General features: G+C 44.9%; 3 protein-coding genes across 3 annotated transcripts in view; all 3 read right to left on the bottom strand.

The window, feature by feature from the left end:
* Positions 1 to 20,517, bottom strand: part of sfxn1 (sideroflexin 1) — a 192,315-nt gene that overhangs the window by 126,650 nt on the left and 45,148 nt on the right. The gene's annotated exons all lie outside the window — the stretch shown is intronic.
* The window catches only part of LOC134440115 (septin-8-A-like), a 32,537-nt gene continuing 18,387 nt past the window's right edge, over positions 6,368 to 20,517 (bottom strand). The window contains exons 8-10 of the mRNA XM_063190060.1: positions 19,453 to 19,585; positions 18,284 to 18,486; positions 6,368 to 7,419 (exon numbers count right to left, since the gene is read on the bottom strand). Of these exons, the coding sequence (XP_063046130.1) occupies positions 7,416 to 7,419; positions 18,284 to 18,486; positions 19,453 to 19,585 (340 nt within the window). The 3' untranslated portion in view covers positions 6,368 to 7,415. The remainder of the gene's footprint in view (positions 7,420 to 18,283; positions 18,487 to 19,452; positions 19,586 to 20,517) is intronic.
* Positions 19,016 to 20,517, bottom strand: part of LOC134440116 (uncharacterized) — a 209,537-nt gene continuing 208,035 nt past the window's right edge. The window contains exon 12 of the transcript XR_010032908.1: positions 19,016 to 19,025. The gene's annotated coding sequence lies outside the window, so the exon portion shown is untranslated. The remainder of the gene's footprint in view (positions 19,026 to 20,517) is intronic.

The raw sequence follows: 20,517 nt of genomic DNA on the forward strand, positions 1-20,517 counted from the left end.
GGTGCCGTTCACCCAGGATGGGAGTGAGGTTTAGGGGGGTGAGTGTAACGGAGGTGGAGAACTTCGTCAGATGGTGCCAGGATAATCAGCTACAGCTGAATGCCACCAAAACAAAGGAGATGGTGGTTGACTTCAGAAGGACCTCCCCGCCACTGGTGCCTGTCTCTATTGAGGGAGAGACAGTGGAGACAGTTGACACCTACAAGTACCTAGGTGTACACCTGGACAACAAACTGGACTGGGCTGCTAATTCAGATGCTCTGTACAAGAAAGGACAGAGCAGGCTTTACTTCCTAAGGAAGCTCAGATCCTTCAACGTCTGCAACAGGCTCCTGCTGATGTTTTACCAGTCTGTCATGGCAAGTGTCCTTACCTATGCTATCGCCTGTTGGGGAGGTAGTATTAGGAAGAGGGACGCGGGGCGCCTTGACAGGCTGGTGAGGAAAGCTAGGTCTGTGGTGGGCATGGAATTGGAGGACCTCACTACAACAGCCGAAAACAGGACACTGAGCAGACTGGACTCCATACTGGAAAATGACAGACACCCCCTGCACCCGCTTCTGGCCAACCAGAGGAGCGTGTTCAGCTACAGACTCCGGGCCTTACCCTGCCGTACAGACAGACTACGGAAGTCATTTGTTCCTAGGGCCATCCAGCTCTTCAACACCACACAGAAAGACACAATGAAAGAGATTGTCATTGGTGACTGGACAGCCCAAACCATCCCCACCCCCTCCCGATTTTTTTTATCTCTACTGAACAGCTACACTTCACCCAACACCCACGCACCCCCCCACCCCCACCCCCATGGAGCAAGCGCCTGCACTACCTTGGACACTTTAAGGGACTGCTCAACACAGGACAATAAACTCACTACACCCCACCTCAGCTACCTCACCTATCCCCTGGGATAGCATCTGTGAACTATTTAATTCTGCAATTTATTCTTACTGGACTATCTCAACCACTGAAAAAGCTACTGTGAACTGCCGTATTTTTATTTTTTACTACTTTTATTTTTTAACTGAGGGACTTCTACAATGCACAATCATTAGAACTATTTTGGCTCTTTTATGTGTACTGAACACTTTTATCTTGACTTTTTGTGTATATGTATGCAACATGATGCCCTACAAGAACCTTGTGTGTGTGTGTGTGTGTGTGTGTGTGTGTGTGTGTGTGTGTGTGTGTGTGTGTGTGTGTGGTGTGTGTGTGTGTGTGTGTGTGTGTGTGTGTGTGTGTGTGTGTGTGTGTGTGTGTGTGTGTGACAATGTGTGTGTGTGTGGGGAGGGGGGGTTAGAGAGAGAGAGAGAGAGGATATGTGTGTGTGTGTGAGAGAGGGGGAGAGGGAAGGAGGGAGGGAGGGAGGGAGAGAGAGTGTGTGAGGCGATATACTTTTACTGTAATGTGCATTTATGTGTATAAGTTCTTTGTGTACGTTTGGATTTGTGTATTTATGTAAGCTGACAGACACCTTAATTTCCTTCGGGATCAATAAAAGTACTCTACTCTACTCTACTCTACTCTACTCTACAACTAGCAGAGTGTGGCCTGGAACGTTAGTCAACCTCTCCCGAAGCCTCATACAGCATCGGTAGCATTGGGCATATCACGCTGGTCCTTTAGCTCAGCGGTATTGTGCTGTGGCTCCCATACCCAAACCGATGTGTTGACTAGGAGGTGACGAGTTTGCGGCTCCGAGGGGGACGGACTGTAGCTCTCCTAGTGACACTTTCAGCGTTGCAACTAGTCAGGTCAAGAGCAATGCAAGTACTTTCTGAGTTCCCGAAAATACGGGAACTCCTTTCACTTTGTCGGGGAGCAAACAACAATAAGCAAACCATGCCGTTTGGGAAATGTTAATTGTTATGCTCTTGGTCAGACCAAGTCTCGAAGAGATTTGAACGGCGATGATAATCAGGCTAGATGGACTGTGCAGGAACACCTCGGTTACACATAGGCCTAACTTTAAAAAAAGTGGAATGAAAGGACCACACAGGGGTGGGGAACCTATGTCTGAATGGCCATTTCTGGCTTTTATGCAGCCCCCGATATCATATTATAATGTTAAGCAGGGTCACATGAAATATGACATATTTTGTAAAGGAATCTTAGATATTACATTTGCAATACAATTAAGTTATGTTGAGGGGACCTAGAGAAGGTGGGGTCTATTTTAAAGGTGTCCGCCTTAAATGGAGGCCTGAAGTGCAGGGGGAAATCCTGGTTTGTGTTCATAGTACGGCCCTCGGAGGACTTTTACGGCCTTTGGAGGAATTTGAAGTGGCCCCTCGAATGAAAAAGGTTACCCACCCCTGGGATCCTCAAGTCCTCTTAACGCAGGTTCTCTTTTAGTTGTTGTGGGTGGCGAAAAAGGGAAGTTGAGGCACTCCAGTCTCACGGCATTACTTATTGGTAGTCTGTTTTCAACATGCTCCCAAACTGGCGCTATGAAGGGAAAAATAATTTTAATATTCAATATTATTCATGGGAAGCTGTAGCCTAGTGGTAAAGCAGATGGGCTTTAGATCAGAGGGTTGCTGGTTCAGATCCCATCCCCTCCCCTCCACTCCTTACCATAGTCCATGGCTGAAGTGCCTTTTGGGCAAGGCACCTATCCCCACACTGCTCCAGGGACTGTAACCAATACCATGTACTTAAAATAACAGTAAATCGCTTTGGATAAAAGTGTCAGCTACTGTAAGTGCAATGTAATATATACAGTATATATCTAAAATGTGTGTTAGAGTACATGCTCTTTTCTGTGGAATTCTTGAAAACCTTTGGCCGGGTGCGTCGGAGGGAAACCCCTGTGTCAAGAAAGCTCCCACACACAGTGCTCACTGTCCACCTTATACGTGGCTATTACATGCTGCAAATGTGGATAGTGTGCGGGAGTTTTCGGTAACACTTTACAATAACGTCCTATTCACAGCTTTATAAACACTTTATAAATAATGAACTAATTATCAACAAAATGTTAACAAATGTTTATAAATGGGAAAGAAATACTATGCCAACACAGCAGACACAGCACAGTCGCAGCAGTCCTGGAAGTTTCTCCTCCAAAGAGGGCATGGAACCACATAAAACTCACACAGTATAAGTTGATTCCCACTCCACTGTGCAGTCATAGTTTGGTTGTCACTCATTTAGAAACATTTGTAAATGCTTTGTTAAATGTTAATTGTTATTCAGTGTTAATAAAGTGTTTATAAAGCTGCGAATAGGACGTTATTGTAAAGTGTTACCAATGTTTTCTTTGTCTCTAGAAAATACAACATGAACATTTCTTTTGACATATGTGGACAGTGTGCGGGAGCTTTCTTGTCTCTAGAAAATATAACATGAACATTTCTTATGACACATACCACTCAGCCCTGGTGGTGGACAGTGGAACCTCATGATCTATTTTTGTTTGCTTGACCTATGGCCCAGCCCAAGTGGGCAGGGTATAAATAGAGATCTCAAAAAACAATAAGATAAAATAAAACAAAAAACAACCACTGATATAAAATATACAGTATTGTGACCTTTCATTGCAATGTAATTTTATGTGAATTAATGTGTAACGATGTGTATTGCCCAGCCCTAGTTGGCAGTGAAAATCCATCATGATTTTTCTTTCTTTGACCTAGTTTGTTTGTTTGACCTGGTGCCCATTCCAACTGGACTTTACAAGGGGGCAGCTGCAGGGCAGATGAATGGAAGGGCTATGGACAAACAAGAGAAAAGAACTGAGGGAGCCAGACACAGCCACACAGGCCTGGACTGGTAAACTGGCCTACAGGGCATTTCCTGGTGGGCGGACAGTCCTCGGGGGCCAATGCTTCAACCAGTTTAAACTATTCATGAAAGCATGGCTGAAGATGAATCAAAGATGTGATCATTAACATACTGTATGTGCTGCTAAATTGCTAGGTGTCATATGTGTCATATGTGACTTTGTATGTGCATTATTGAAGCGATGATGGGATGATGTGATTGAACATGTTGCTTTACTTTTTTATTGTGGTATGTTAGAGAGATGTGACTGCTTTTAGTGTGCAATTATTTGTAAGGACATGCATTGTCCATGTTTTAATGTGTGTGTTTTTTTGATAGCTTCCTGCCCAGGGACCACAGATGCAAATTAGCTTAGCTAACTCTGGTACTGGAGTTGTCCTGTACATGGCCCCTGTCATCAAATAAACCTAACTAAACTAATTATTTGTCTTTTTTAGAGACTGGCCCACAATTTAGAAGGGGCTCCGTACGATGCCTGGACCTTTTTTTTGGTCCCAGTCCAGCCCAGCAGCTACACTACTGTCTTACACAAGAAGCATTCTGGTCTGCAGGGATATCCATGAGTCTGCTGAAAGAGGACATACAAAGCTGGTTACCATTGGGCTTAGTATTTATTTTCAAAAGCCATTTTTGTCCCCAAAAAAATCCCAGTTTGAGAAAGCCACAAGGTTCTTAACATTCCCTAGCTCGTATTAATCTGTATTTTGCAAACAAGAATTAAACCGTATTGTGACTGATTTTGGAGGCAACCATACTTTCTCTATAAATCGGTAGTAGTTTTTGATTCGTATAAAAGAAATTAAATGGCACTATAGATCCATTCGCTGTAAAAGTCCAAAGTGCACTAAAAATCAAGTCATGTCGAGTCAAAAACAACATTAAACACTTTTTTGTCCCTTCTCATTTTTCACTCACAAATTTTCAACAAATTTGCTGTCATTCGATTTTGAAACAACATACTTTAATTAAAATTAGCAAATTATAACTTCAGTAAACAAACATTTTAACAAAAACTAATGATGGCATACTACACAATATTTTGTGACCAACAAATATAAACCCTTCAAGCCTGCTGTCAATTAAATGTACCATTATACCATCGCTATTAAAACAGTATGAAGCATGAGTGATTTTAGTCAGGAAAATCTTTATTTAGGAGGGTGAAATACAAACATCATAGTTTGAAGACTTATTCCACATATATATTTTTTTAATCAATAAACTTTACAAAGAGAAGACAAGATTTCTAGTAAAGATACTGCATTAGCATAACATGTAAGTTCTGACAGAAGGCTCAACACTGGACATTTCCAAAGGTCACTCCAAACTTCTAGTCAGTTCTGTAAAGTGCTTCTTTTTTTTTTTTAACAAGAACAGCTAGCTGTCAGACACCCCCTGGTGGTGCATGTCCTGTATTGCATCTCACAGTGCATTAGTTTCATCACTAGTAATATCATATGTAGGAGGCGCAACAACCAAACACATAGGTTGGTTTTTAAGATAACGGACACATGGCAAAATCGAAAAACCCCTGATAAAACATGCATAGGCTTAATATTAATATGCAGTATTAATATATCTCTTCACAGTTTGGAAAGGATTATCATTTTGACAGTGTAGTTAAAGTCACTTTAATAGATTTTAAAAAGAGCATTGTTTCCAATCATAGATTACTTTTAAATTGCATCTTCTACCACAGAAGAGAGAGACAAAAATTCAGCTTAATTGTTAAGTGTCATTATTGATCTGCAAATCCTTTGGCAAGAACTATAGCGGCTGGCAGGTGCACGCACACACAAACAAGTCTTCTAATTTAAGTGTCTTCCTGCCGTTAAGGAGCACGCAGATGGAAGAGTAAAGAAGCTATTGAGGAGGAGAAGAAAAAATGGGAGAGAAAAAGAGAAAGGAGGAAAGAGAGAGAATGAGAATTAACAGTAACAACGGTTTGTAACACACAAACACACAACACACACGCACACACACACACACACTACATGTAAATCCACAGCAGAAATACACAGGACTGTAAGCTGATGATGAAAATCTCGTGACAAGGCTATGACTGTGTTTTTTTTTTAAGCAAAAGATTAGGATAAGTAGCCATAAGCTAGCATTTGAGGAACCGCTCACTCCTGCTCCCTGCAGCCAAGTCAAGGGGCATTTCTCAAAACCTAGTGCAGTGCACTTCCAAGTGTATCAGCCTAATTAGGCACGCCCAGTGATTGGATACTCTTCATTAGTCACACCCAGTGATTGGATATTCCGTAGAGTTCACCAAAGAGTATCCAATCACTGGGCGTGTGACTAATAAGGCTGATACACTCGGAAGTGCACTGCACTAGGTTTTGAGAAATACCCAAGGTCTCATGCGCGGATTTTACAGCAGTAGTGCAGGAATCAACTTCAACCAATATAAACAAACAAGCCAGGGACTGTGTTCACTGAACGGCCATCATGTGACTCACACGGCTCAGCAGAAACAGCTGACAGATGAAAAGGAGGGGAAAGAGAATCACCAAAGTAACAAAGGAGGTATGACTTGAGGAGAGGAGGATGGTTATGAGGGGAAAGGGGAAAAGTATAGAATCATGAACAAAAACACAAATAATGCAGCTGTATTGTATTGTCAGTGTTTATTTGTTTTAATTATTGAAGTACAAATTCATAGATACATGATGTGCTATAGCTTAGTATACGCAGTATATCGTGGGTTTCTTGTTGTTGCTGTAAACGTACAGTAAGCTCTCTCGCATTGTACTGCACTCACTGCCACAGAGTCCTGTCTTATTCCATTTCACACTTAAAATTCTTTTACACAATTAAAATCAATAGGTATCAAAAGGTACATTTGGTTTAGTATAAAACTAGAAATGACAATAAAAGGTATGAAAATACAGTGTTGTGAAATTATTATTATTATTATTAAAAACAAACCTTTTTTTAAGGCTCTGTACTCATTATTACATAATACACTATATATATAAAAAAAAACTTGTTTTACATTAATAGTCAGCTGTTCAAGTTCACATTATATATGCGCTTCTGGAGTTGTTTTGATCAAGAGGCCATGACATATCACGTCATTGGTGGGAAAAAAAACAAGCGACCAGAGTCAGCGGAATAGAAAAGAAATGTCTCAGCTGATCCTGTTAAGACTACGCTTTTTTTTTAGATGCCTTCTGGTGTGAGCAATTTATGCAAAACACCATGCCAGCATTTGGAAGCCCATCTAGCCTATTGATGCTCATAATCACATTGGCCAGAATACAGTCAAAGGTCCCGCCCCAACACTCCCAACCCCCTCCCTTTCGTCCAATTGCGTGACGCTTGAGTGCTTGATTGACACATACGGTACAGTACATAGCGATTGGTTTGGAGAACACCTACTCTTGTCATGCGTTTGTGACTGCACTGCTCAAACTCATACACTGGACGAGATGAAATAGAACAAACAAAAAAAGCAATGTAACGTAATAAACTCACACACAAGCGCACGCCCGCACGCACACACACACACACACACACACACACACACACACACGCACACACAGTACACACATGCACACTTGTGTTGCTATGGAGACTGAAGACAAATCCCTGGATGCTCTTGGTTGCTGTGTGGATGGAAATCAACTGAAAAAAGGAAGAAAAAAAACAAGAGGGAAGGGGGAGGGAGGGAGAAAAGATATGATGATAAAAAATTAAAAATGGGTTTGTTTTTACATCTCCTACTTCAGATGTAAGTACAGTACATTTACAAATCACATTGGTAAATGTCATTGCACAAGCACATGATAATACTGTTTCTAAAAAGAGAAAAGAGAAGAAAGAGGTCTAAAATGCTACCATGCTAATTTAATACTACTACTAGGCCTACTAATAATAATAGTAATAGTAATAATAACACACAGTAAAAACACTTAGAGAGCCCATTTTACCTCTTCTAAAGTGTAATATTTGGCCCCACAGTAGTCTCTTACGTTATGAATTAACACTTCGTTTTATACTGTGTAACAACAAAAATAATACCTACGTAATCAATCACTCTTTTGATGTGCCAATCATGCCCATCCCTTAGTCAACCACCAGAGGGAGCCCTACAGAGGACTCCTTCCACTCGGGTATAAAAATACCCTCAGTGACATCAGCCAGCCACCATCTTGCAACGAGGCCAATTAAAAATAACATATCCTCAAGTGTGACTCCGCCAGCTCTTCCACGCACCCAACGAGCGCACACTCATAAGAGGCCCCAGCAAATACGGATGAATTATTAAATGAATAGATGCAGCGCGCTAGCTGTGGCTGCTGTGCTGTGCTGTGCTGTGCTGTGCTGTGCTGTGCTGTGCTGTGCTGTGCTGTGCTGTGCTGTGCTGTGCTGTGCTGTGCTGTGTTGTGCTGTGTTGTGCTGTGCTGTGCTGTGCTGTGCTGTGCTGTTGGCACAGCAGTAGCAGCTGCGAGCATGTCATGTTGGTACGGGCCCTCATTTGAAAAGTAATCGCCACGCAATCGTGTAGGATAGAGGTGGAGGTGGAGGTGGAGGAGAGGAAGACAAGGAGGATAGGAGTAGGAGGAGGAGGACGACGACGATTGACAATGCCAAAAGGAAACAATCTCTAACCCAGTGGTTCTCAACCTTTTTTGAACAAACGCCCTCTTGGCCTCATCACAAGCCACCCAACGGCCCCTTGACAACATCGTAAGACAATGCCCCCCTTAGTATTTAAAAATGAAATGGACTAATTCGCCCAAATGGCAACTAAGCACCGCCCCCTCTCAGCTGTATCCTTCTCAACGCCCCCCTAGAGCTCTCCAACGCCCCCTGGGGGGCTGTACCATCCCATTGAGAAGTCAAATTTTTAGTCAAGAGAGAAGGGGTGACTTAAACCCGTATAGTCACCCCTTTTCTCTTGACTAAAAAAAATAAGATGCAAATGCCGCGCAATCGAGGACATGGATCAGGAGATTGACAACACAAAACTGAAAACAATGTCAATCCCGCATAGTCGTCACCCCCATACACACACACACACACACACACACACACACACACACACACACACACACACACACACACACACACACACACACACACACACACACACACACACACACTCTCTGCCTGTCAGACGGTTGGTTGGTGCATGGAGGAGTTGGGTGTGGGGGGGGGGGGGGGGGGGGGGGTTTGAGCGGAGCGTGGGAGCTACATGGACACCTACTAGACAGGGCCCCAGTGTAGCGTGACAACTGACAGGTAGGCGAGCGATCAAGTGAGCAGGCAGGCAGGCAGGCAGGCAGATAGATAGACACTGGAGGACAGGCAGGCAGGCAGGCAGGCAGTTAGATTTGGGAGGACAGGCAGGCAGGCAGGCAGATAGACAAGCATAATGTAAGCAGACACATAACCATTACAGACAGACAGACAGACAGACAGACAGATAGACAAGCAGAATGTACCACAGGTAGACGCATATCCATTCCACACAGAAGGACAGAAAGACAGGCAGGGAGACAGACAGACAGACAGACAGACAGACAGGCAGGCAGATAGACAGACAAGCAGAATGTACCACAGGTAGACACATATCCATTCCACACAGAAAGACAGGTAGACAGGCAGACAGGAAGAGTGACAGGTAGATAGACGAGCAACATGTAGGTAGACACATCCATGTCACACAGAAGGGAAGACAGACAGACAGGCAGGCAGATGGAAAGGGGCACATGGGTAGACACCAGGGCTTGACATTAACTTTTTCACTCACTGGCCACTGTGGCTAGTGTTCTTCCCGTATCACTAGCCATTCAGCTATTTTATTAGCCACAAATTTGATGTTATTTTTTTTCTTTATCCTGATACTGTACATCTAATTTCAGAAGATAAGTTGCTAAAGCAAGAAGATGAATGCATAGCTTTCTACTGTACATGGAAAATAATCAAACAAATACAGAGTAAAACAGAGTAACTAAGCTTTTTCTTTAACTTAAATACAAACAATTGATACACAAGGGGCAAAATAGATGAGCCAATTGGCTAGTGACACTGAAATTGTTACTAGCCACTGCAAAGTTTTACCAGCATTTGGCCGGTTGGCAGGTGCCAGTGTCAAGCCCTGGTAGACACACATGTCCACGTAGAAGGACAGACAGACAGACAGACAGGTAGGTAATGAGATATAGAGGGGGCATACAATCATGGCCGGCAACGGCAATACTAGGCATAGACAGACTGCTGAGCTTTTTCTGGAATAGAAATACACGGGGCAAACAACAGAGTATAGGTTACTATGATACGTATGCCAGTCAAATTGACTATTGACACTGAAAGTATTACTAGCCACAGCCACGTTTTACCAGCATTTGGCCGGTTGGCAGGTGTCAGTGTCAAGCCTGGCCGGCAATACTAGGCATAGGCAGACAAGGCCGTTGCCAAGGGTGCCATTAATGTCTTGGGGGCACCAAAGTAACGCATGGAAATTCCACAGAATTAGAACGTCACATGAAATAAAACATTGAACATTAACGTTGGAACTGATTATTCATAGGCACTATACTGTATCTAGGTACTAGATCAACTGTGCATGCTGGTCAGCTGTACAACGCTATGTTTACTACACTGATGCCAATTTCTAAATGCACTAAAAGAAAAGGGGGTGCTTGCCTAGGGCACTAGGTTGACTAGAACCGGCCCTGCATACACCCACATGATATGGTACCTTTCAAGGCACCAGGAGCCTCACATACTGAGACTTGTGTGGATTCCTGACTGAATCTTTGTGTATGTGAAAGTCTAAAAAGATACTTATGCACCAACAAAAATGTAGATGCATCAATGCATGCATAAACACGTTTTCATGCACATTCTTGTTGCACATCCCATTTGATGTGAGATTCAGGGCACTGCAAATGCACTTCCAAGTCATTCTTAGTACATCCAAACGTTTACGTAGGAAGTTACGTAGGCCTACTTGGTTTTGTTTTTTGTGCGTAAGCAAGCTTTGTGCATGAGTCGAGGCCTCAGGTGAGGCGATTGAGATTGTTTGTGATGCCTTGTGATGCACATTGGCAACCACTTCAGTGTCGGGCATAATTTATGGGCATGGGGTCATTTGGGCATAACCAATTATCACAGTCACTGAGCCACAACCTGACACAGAGAATCAAAACAACAAAGAAATGACTAGGGGTTGATGTGGCACAGAGCCCTAATGCACCTGACCACACACTGTAGTCGTCTTTCTCAACTGGGGCGGTACAGCCCCCTAGGGGGCGTTGGGGAGCTTTAGGGGGTCGTTGAGAAGGATACAACTGAGAGGGGGCGGTGCTTAGTTGCCATTGGGAGCATTAGTCCATTTCATTTTTGAATACTAAGAAGGCCGTTATCAGGCTTATAATGAGGTCAAGGGGGCGTTGGGAGGCTTGTGATGAGGCCAAGGGGGCATTTGTTCAAAAAAGGTTGAGAACCACTGCACTACAGCCCCCCAAAGGAGTGTTAGGGAGCCCTTGGGGGGCGTTGAGAAGGAGAAAGCTACAAGGCAGGGAAGGGGGATATTAGTCTATTGTATTTGTTAATGAAAGGGAGGCGGTGGCAGACTCATGATGAGACAAATGGGGCACTGGCAGGCTTATGACTAGGTTAAGGGGTATTACTTGAAAAAAAAAAAAAAAATGTTGGCACTGGGCACTGAACTGCTACGCGGGTGACCCGGGTGACCCGTTCGATTCCCAACCCGGGTAATTTCCTGATCCTCCCCTGTCTCTCTGTCCCACTCATTTCCTGTCCTGTCTAAATAAAGTTGAAAACCACCCCAAAAATATATATATATATAAAAAAAGGTAGAGAACCACGACATGCTGTATGGCAGGGCTATTCAAATGGCAGCCCTAGGGCCAGATGCGGCCCTTGGACTGCAAGGTTCTGGCCCCCCACGAGGTCAGAACAAGATGAAAACAAATATGTACGCAATCACTGTCTGTGCGTAATTTGTGATCACTAACACTAACACTGCACATGAGAGTTATATCTTATCTGAAATAGTCTCATAATAGACTAAGAAATAGAGAAGCGAATCTGTTCTGTCTGGAAAGTTATCCACTTGTTTCGCACCCTCACCTTGGACATCGTGCTACATGCGGTTACATACATACTAGGATTGGCAATTTTTTTTTTTCTAATTTAGAAATAAAAGTATGGGTTCTGTAATTGAGATGAAACGGGACACGGGACGTTAAAATGCAGGAAATTACATCTAAGAAATGCTAAACTTTCTGGGGGAGGACCCCCAGACCACCAACTCAAAAGTGTCCCATATTTTATTTCATTGAAAACCACTGCTTGGAGTGGGGGGGAACTCAGGGGAACCCAGCAAATGGCCGGGCCGCCGGGGCCGGAACCAGGCCGCGCAGTAACCCCGTGCCCCACCGTTAGAGCCACGGCAGGGCAGTTGGGGAGACATGTTAAATTATTAATTTTTCCCTTTCTTTTCTTTTCTTTTGTTTATTACAATGCTTACTTACCTAATGTACTACTGGGCCCCAGTTTATAAGCTTATACTTAGCTTAATTTGGGGACACTTCTCTCCATACTGTTATACCTTTTCATGAGATGTAACTATAAGTCAAATGATGGTGTGAAGAGAAAAATAAATCAAATCAAAAATATTTATGGCCCTACCGTGGCGCTAACAGTAGGGCACTCATCTACTATTGGTCGATTCTGACCTGGGCCCTCTTTCCCTATATCTCTCTCCCAACTCACTTCCTATCACCACCTTCACTGTCCTGTGGTATATAATAAAAAATACTAAAATACAAAAAAAAAATGAATGATCTCACTGAAAGAAACGCAGTATTTGTACAGGGTCACATTGTGTTTGATAATGTGTGTTTAAAATATGGATCTCACTGACAGAAATGGAGTATTTGTACAGCGTCACATTGTGTTTGATAATGTGTGTTGCTGTGTCCATCTAGAGGAGAAACCATGTCTTACAGGTATTTTATCTAGGAATGTAGTACCCGTTTTGGCCACAAATTCACACAAAGCACCTTTACCACTTGTTTTCTTTTCTCACCTACTTTATTAATCATTGTCATGGTCAGGGGCCAATTTCAGAGTGGTCATCAAGACAACACAAACAAGGAAAAGAAAAACAAAGCAAAAAACTTGGGACATTTGTATAAGGGCTCAAGGGTTTGTAGCCCCTTTGCGCAGATGGGCGCACCAGCGGGCCTGTTCATTCATAACTGAAAAGTCTCAACTACGCCATAACAGCATCGCTATGACATTACTGATAGCCTTAAGTCAGTGCTTCTCAAACATTTTCAGAACGAGGACCACTTTGTCCCCAAAAAATGTTTAGGGACCACCTGTCAGCTGAATTGATAGTTGACGGGTGCTAGTTTGAATCTGCTAATTGACACTGCTTTTTATTCACATTTATAAGCCTGTGTTCTTGTGGTGAAAATAAAACTTCAGCTATGTTTAGCTTTATAATAATGTTACAAATATAGCCTACTGCTTGCTTGTCTTGGAAAAGTAGAAATCCCCTCACGGACCACCTGATCTCTGTCGCGGACCACCAGTGGTCCCCGGACCACACTTTGAGAATCACTGCCTTAAGTAAAAGATTAAGAGTTGGTCATTACAATTTCGCTGGCAATTAGGTTATAACAGAGGCTCTGTGCAAAGCGGTTAAGGCAGTGGTTTTCAACCCTGGGGTCGGAACCCCATATGGGGTCGCCTGGAATTCAAATGGGGTCGCCTGAAATGTCAAGGTGTGTAAAAAGCATACTGATTCATACTGAAATATTACTAATTAATATACCATTAATTATGTAATTAATATTCTCATTGAAATGCCACATACAATCTTATATCTTTTCAGAGGTATAGTATCAACAGGTTTAAAAGACTACAAGTTCAGTCTTTTTTTTTGGTCGCGTAAAAATATGTGTATGGAGTCCCTGGAAATGTTGGATGTCAAAATGGGGTCCCGGGCCCAAAAAATGTTGGGAACACTGGGTTAAAGGCAAATTGGCAACCCTCTCCTCATGACAATCACTATGTTCACATGATGTTTTTAATTCAGAATGAATCATTCAGAATTAAATATTTCCGTCGAGTTTACTTTGATCTTTCCTTTAATTCCGAATTGAGAGGTGTTTACATGACATTTTCAAAGCGGAATTAAGCTTTATTCAGAATCTAAGTCAGTTCATTCCAAATGTAATGTCTCACGTAATACGTAGCAATTGAGGCCTGTCTGGTGTGAGTGAGTCCTCCTTGCACTAAAGGACAAGGACAAAGTACTCATCCTAAGAACGAGCCCTAGGCAAGGTACTGTACTGTAGCAGCTGTGAAGTGCCACCTCATAACTGTCGTAACTACTGATGGTGACGGACAACACGTGAACATTCAGACAGGCGAGACGGAAGACAAGCACACAGACAGACAAGTGAACATTCAGACAGGCAGGCAGACAAGATGAAAGACCGGCACACAGACAGACAAGTGAACACCCAAGCAGGCAGACAAGAAAGACAGACAGGCAAGTGAACACTCAGGAAGGCTAGAAGACAAACAGACAGACAGACACACAGACAGACAGACAAGTGAACATTGAGGCAAAGACAGGCACACAGACAGACAAGTGAACATTGAGGCAGGTAGACAAAAAGACAGAGGAGCCATGTTGATACACACAGCATCACTATGACAGACACGACAGACATGCAGGGTAGCAGATTAAAAAGGAGGCAAACAGACAGACAGACAGACAGACAGACGTGCAGGATAGCAAGTCTCAAAGGCCAACAAACAGACAGACAGATATGCAGGGTAGCATGTCTCAAAGGCCAACAGACAGACAGACATAGAGGGTAGCATGTTACAAAGGACAATAGACAGACAGACAGATAGACAGACAGGCAGACAGACAGACAGACAGACAGATAGACAGTGTAGCATGTCTCAAAGGTGCACAGACAGACAGGCAGACATTGCGGACAGGGTAGTGAGCGGGGTACACAGTGTGTACTGTAATGTAGCTGAGACTGATGATGTACACAGTACAGAAGCTCCGCTGCCACAGTGATGATGTGATGATGTGTGTGTGTGTGTGTGTGTGTGTGTGTGTGTGTGTGTGTGTGTGTGTGTGTGTGTGTGTGTGTGTGTGTGTGTGTGTGTGTGTGTGTGTGTGTGTGTGTGTACTCTACTTAACAAAAAAAAACCACAAACCCCTCTTTGCATCTGCACTTGTTGTTCTGTATATTTCCTGCGCAATTTGTATCTGCTAGTGATGCTGGCTGGCTATGATTACGTCCTCGTTTGTTAGTCGCTTTGGTTATAAAGCCGTCTGCCAAATGCAATGTAATGTAATGTAATGTAATGGTGACGTGCACTGATGAGGTGACAGCTAGGCAGGGTAGTGGGAATGTGTCATGTATCTTCTCCGCCACCACCCGCTGATGATGCACACAGTAGTGGCCTGCCTGCCTAAAGAAGGGGGTAGTGGACATACTGTGTAAGCAAGAGGGTAGTGGGAATGTGTCATGTATCTTCTCTGCTGCCACCGCTGATGATGCCACTGCTGCAACTGGTACACAATGAGCCCTCACTCAATCACTCACTGCCTGACTGTCTGTCTCAAGAAGGACAGGCAGGGTTATCATGTCACAATAGAGGACAACCAGACAGACAGACAGGCAGACAGACAGACAGACAGACAGACAGAAAGACAGACAGAAAGACAGACAGGCAGACAGACAGATAGAAAGACAGAAAGACAGACAGGCAGGCAGGTAGGCAGACAGGTAGGCCACTGTTTGTCACCGCTGCACTGGGACTCAATGCACCCTCACTCACTCCACTCAGTAGTCGCCTGCCTGCCTAAAGAAGGGGGTAGTGGACATACTGTGTAAGCAAGGGGGTAGTGGACATACTGTGTAAGCAAGGGGGTAGTGGGAATGTGTCATGTATCTTCTCCGCTACCACCTGCTGATGATGCCACTGCTGCGACTGGTACTCAATGAGCCCTCACACAATCACTCACTCATTGCCTGCCTGTCTCCCTCAAGAAGGACAGGCAGGGTTATCATGTCACAATAGAGGACAACCAGACAGACACACAGGCAGACAGACAGGTAGGCAGTCAGGCAGACAGACAGAGAGACAGGCAGGCAGACAGGCAGACAGAAAGACAGGCAGACAGGCAGGTAGACAGACAGACAGGTAGGTACTAGGTAGGCTGGCAGGCAGGCAGGGTAAATGGCACAATATAGCATTTCCATCGCCACTCTATACCACCACTGCACTGGGACTCAATGCACCCTCACAAAGGCGCCCCCCAGTGGCAGCATAACTACACTGACGGTTAGGGTTATGGAAAGGTCTAGGTTTTGAGCTGAGTAGAGTAACTTCATTGATCCCCAGGGAGGTATTAAGGACTTGTTTTTAGGGCACATAGCCAACATGCGATGTAGCAGGTATGCCCTAAACGTCAAAAATTGCACTCTAGAAGTAATCAAGTCAGAAAATGACGAGTTGGGACGAGACTGTGTTGGTCTGCCACACACATAGACAGGACACAAAGTAAGTAGTGGCCATAAAGCGCACATCTTCTCCAATGCAACTGCTGCACTGGTACACAACGTTCCCTCCCTCACTCTCTGCGACTGCCTGCCTCCCTCCCTCCCTCCCTCCCTTCCTTCCCCCACGTCGGAGCCCAGTGCAGCACCGCACCGCACAGCTCGCTCGGCAGCCATTAGTGCCAGGCAACCTGCGGCTCCCCGCTGTGCCCTCATCTGCCGCTCCTGCTCTCCTCAATCTGTCTGCAGGCGTCATCTGCTGCGCCGGCCCCGCGCCAGCTGCTGCCAGCGTGCCTCAACCAAACCAGTCAGCCCAGCGCAGTGGTGGAACAATTGCACACAGGGCCCTGGGGTAAGATACTGATCGGGCCCCCCGTACAGCCTGCCAAGGTCATAATAGGGCCACCACCAACAATAGACAAGGGCCCTGGGCCCAGGGGCAAATGCCTATAGCTTCACCCCTGGCCCAGAGCCAGCGCCATCACCAGCCCAGCCAGTACAGTAGAGGTGTAAGATCACAGCCTCCCTCCACAACGATTCGATTCGATTCGATACGATATCAATTTCTTAAGGCAGCAAATTCAATTACTTCCGATACTTAAGAATTCCCCCACGATACGACACAATTTGATTCTTTTTTTTCCTATTACTTTTCCAATTCCAATTATTTTCGATACTTAAGAATGCCCCGTGATGCGATACGATTGGATTCGGTCGCCGGTCGTAGGATCGATGCATCAAAACATATCGATTATTACTATTTACACCCCTACCAGCCAGCCAGCGCCACATTAGCCACCTCACTCTCTTAGCCCACTCTCTCCTCTCCTCCCTTCTCCTCCTTCACCACTCCTCCACTCCTTACTCCTCCACCATGAAGCCCTCTCTGTCACCCTTTCTCAGTCTCCACCTCCTCATCTGCAACAAAAAACAACTCCTCCACCACCCCTTAATTCCTCCTCCACTGTTCCTCCATTGCTTCTCCTTTGCCACCCCCCAATCCCTCTTCCACACACCCCTCCACTCCTCCATTCCTACTCCATTACCCCCCCCCCCCCCCCCCCCCCCCCCCCCATCCTCCTCTGCCACCTTCCTCCTCCTCCATCATCATCGTCGCCACCACACACGTGTCGTGTGCCACTAGGAGCCCGCTATGACAGAGGACGAGACGCTGCTGTGCCAGGCAAATCAAAGATGAGGGGAAAAAAGAAAACTGTAAAAGATTCAGCACGTCACTCAGACAAACAGAGGCCCTCATACTGTGGAGAGACAGGGCAAGATGGATGGCTTGAGAGATGAGACGCAGGGACACAGAGAAAGAGACAGACACAGAGTGCCGAATGAATGACAGAGAGAGGGTTGGGGGGAGAGACAGACAGATAGAAGGTTTGATTGTCCATATCGGGGAGAGAGAGAGAGAGAGAGAGAGAGAGAGAGAGAGAGAGATAGGGAGTTACAGAGAATGAATGAGAGAAAAAAAATGATGCAGAAACAGATGGAAAGAGAGAGAAAGAGATAGAGCAATTCAGAATGAAAGGAAAAAAGAAAGAGAGAAGACAACAGAAGAAGAGAGACAGAGAGAGAGAGAGAGAGAGAGAGAGAGAGAGAGAGAGAGAGAGAGAGAGAGAGAGAGAGAGGCAGAAAGACAGACAGACAGAGACAGCCAGAGAGAGAGAGAGAGAGGCAGACATACAGACAGAGAGAGAGAGAAAGCAAGAGAGAGAGAGAGAGAGAGAGAGAGAGACTTGCCGCCACAGAGACCAATTCAGACGGACAGAATGAGACAGAGGGAGACAGATAGAATGACATTTACAGACAGAATGACAGAGATAGAGAAAGAGAGCAGAAAACGAGACCTAAAAAGATGAAGAGAGAAAGAGAGAAAGAAAAGAAAGAGAGGTGTGTCTTACTTCTTTTTGTCCTTGTCCTTCTTGATGGAGAGCTGCTGGGCGCCCCCGAAGCCCCCGAACCCTCCCTGTCCCTGCAGCGTCTCCGCGGCAACCTTCCTCCTGTTGAAGGAGTTCATGTCCTCCTCCAGGTCGCGCCGCTTCTCCTCCACGTTGCGCTTCTCCTCCTGGTGGGTCCTCTTCAGCAACTCAAAGCGGTCGTGTAGCTACAACACAAAACACGACCACATCATCATTACATTACACTTAGCTTTTTATCCAAAGCGACTTGTGGGGTTAGGTGCCTCGCTCAAGGGCACTTCAAGGGCACCTTAGCCATGCATGGAGTGAGGTAGGGAGTGGAAGGGTGGGATTCGAACCTTCAACCCTCTGGTCTAAAGCCCATCTCCTTGACGACTAGGCCACGGCTACCCCACATGACAGAATCTGGGTGGGTTACTTAGAAACTTAGTCACACTTAACTCAAACCGGTCATGTAGCTACAACACAAAACGATACAATATGTATCGATGCATCGATCCTACGGCCGAGGATCACATCGTATCGTATTGTGGGGCATTCTTAAGTATTGAAAATAATTGAATCGCTGGCCCCTGCCCAATGCCCTAGCTGTTAATTGTGCAACATAATAGAAGTGGAAAAGTAATTGGAAAAAATCGAATTGCATCATATCGTGGTGCATTCTTAAGTATCGAAAATAATCGAATCGCTGCCTTAAGGAGGCTGTGATTATGGCTGTGATTTACTAACAAACTTTACTAGTCACACTTGACTCAAACCGGTCGTGCAGCTACAACACAAAACACGACCACGTGACAGAACAAGGGTGGGTTACTTAGAAACAGTGATGGGCAAAATGGATTCATGAGTTACAATCTAGGGCCACATATCCCACATGACCTTGTTTCACATGTCCGAATCAGCCAGGTGATCATTCAACTAGCCAATCACCTGCCTGAATTGAACAGGTAAGACCAAGTCATTTGAAATACTGTATGTGGCACTGGATTGTAACTAATGAATCCAGGTCCAACTGATGAATGAATGAGTGTGTGTGTGTGTGTGTGTGTGTGTGTGTGTGTGTGTGTGTGTGTGTGTGTGTGTGTGTGTGTGCGTGTGTGCGTGCGTGCGTGTAGTGTAGTGTATGTGTGCTTCATGTCGTCCGTCCACACCTCTCGTTCCTTCTCCTTGAGCTCTGCCTCGGTCTCCTTGACGCGGTTGACAAACATCTGCCTCATGTCCTCCTCTTTACGCTGCAGGTCACTCAGGAACTCCTTACGCTTAGCCTCATAGGTCTCCTGCAGACTGGAGAGAGAGAAAGAGAACATGAGGAGAGAGAGAGAGAGAGAGAGATAGAGAGAACAAGAGGAGAGAGAGACACACACTTAGCCTCATAGGTCTCCTGCAGACTGGAGAGAGAAGGAGAGAGAACAAGAGGAGAGAGAGAGAGAGAGAGAGAGAGAGAGAGAGAGAGAGAGAGAGAGAGAGAGAGAGAGAGAGAGAGAACAAGAGGAGAGAGAGAGACACACTTAGCCTCATACGTCTCCTGCAGACTGGGGAGAGAGAGAGAACAAGAGAACAAGAGAAGAGGTCTTTACGCGTAGCCTCATACAAGAGGAGAACAAGAGGAGAGAGAGAGAGAGGGAGAGAGCAAGAGCGAGAGATAGACTTTGACTTTCGAAATCACTTTTATTTCCAGAAAATCATTAAAAGAGAGAGACAGAGAAAGAGAGAGAGAGAGAGAGAGAGAGAGAGAGAGAGAGAGAGAGAGAGAGAGAGAGAGAGAGAGAGAGAGAGACAGAGAGAGAACAAGAGAACAAGAGAAGAGGTCCTTACGCGTAGCCTCATACAAGAGGAGAACAAGAGGAGAGAGAGAGAGGGAGAGAGAAAGAGCGAGAGATAGACTTTGACTTTCGAAATCACTTTTATTTCCAGAAAATCATTAAAAGAGAGAGACAGAGAAAGAGAGAGAGAGAGAGAGAGAGAGAGAGAGAGAGAGAGAGCAAGAGGAGCGAGAGAGACAGATAGAGAGACAGTGACAGAGAGAAAGAAAGAGAGAGAGATAAAGGGAGAGAAAGAGAGAGATGGAGAGAGAGTAAGAGGGAAAGAAAGAGAGAGAGAGAGAGAGATAGAGTGAGAGGGAAATAGAGGGAGAGAGAGAGAGAATGAGAGAAAGAGAGATAGAGACAGTGACAGAGAGATAGAGGGAGAGAAAGAGAGAAATTGAGAGAAAGAGG

This window comes from Engraulis encrasicolus, chromosome 23, assembly GCF_034702125.1.
Source record: "Engraulis encrasicolus isolate BLACKSEA-1 chromosome 23, IST_EnEncr_1.0, whole genome shotgun sequence".
Taxonomy (NCBI): Eukaryota; Metazoa; Chordata; class Actinopteri; order Clupeiformes; family Engraulidae; genus Engraulis; species Engraulis encrasicolus.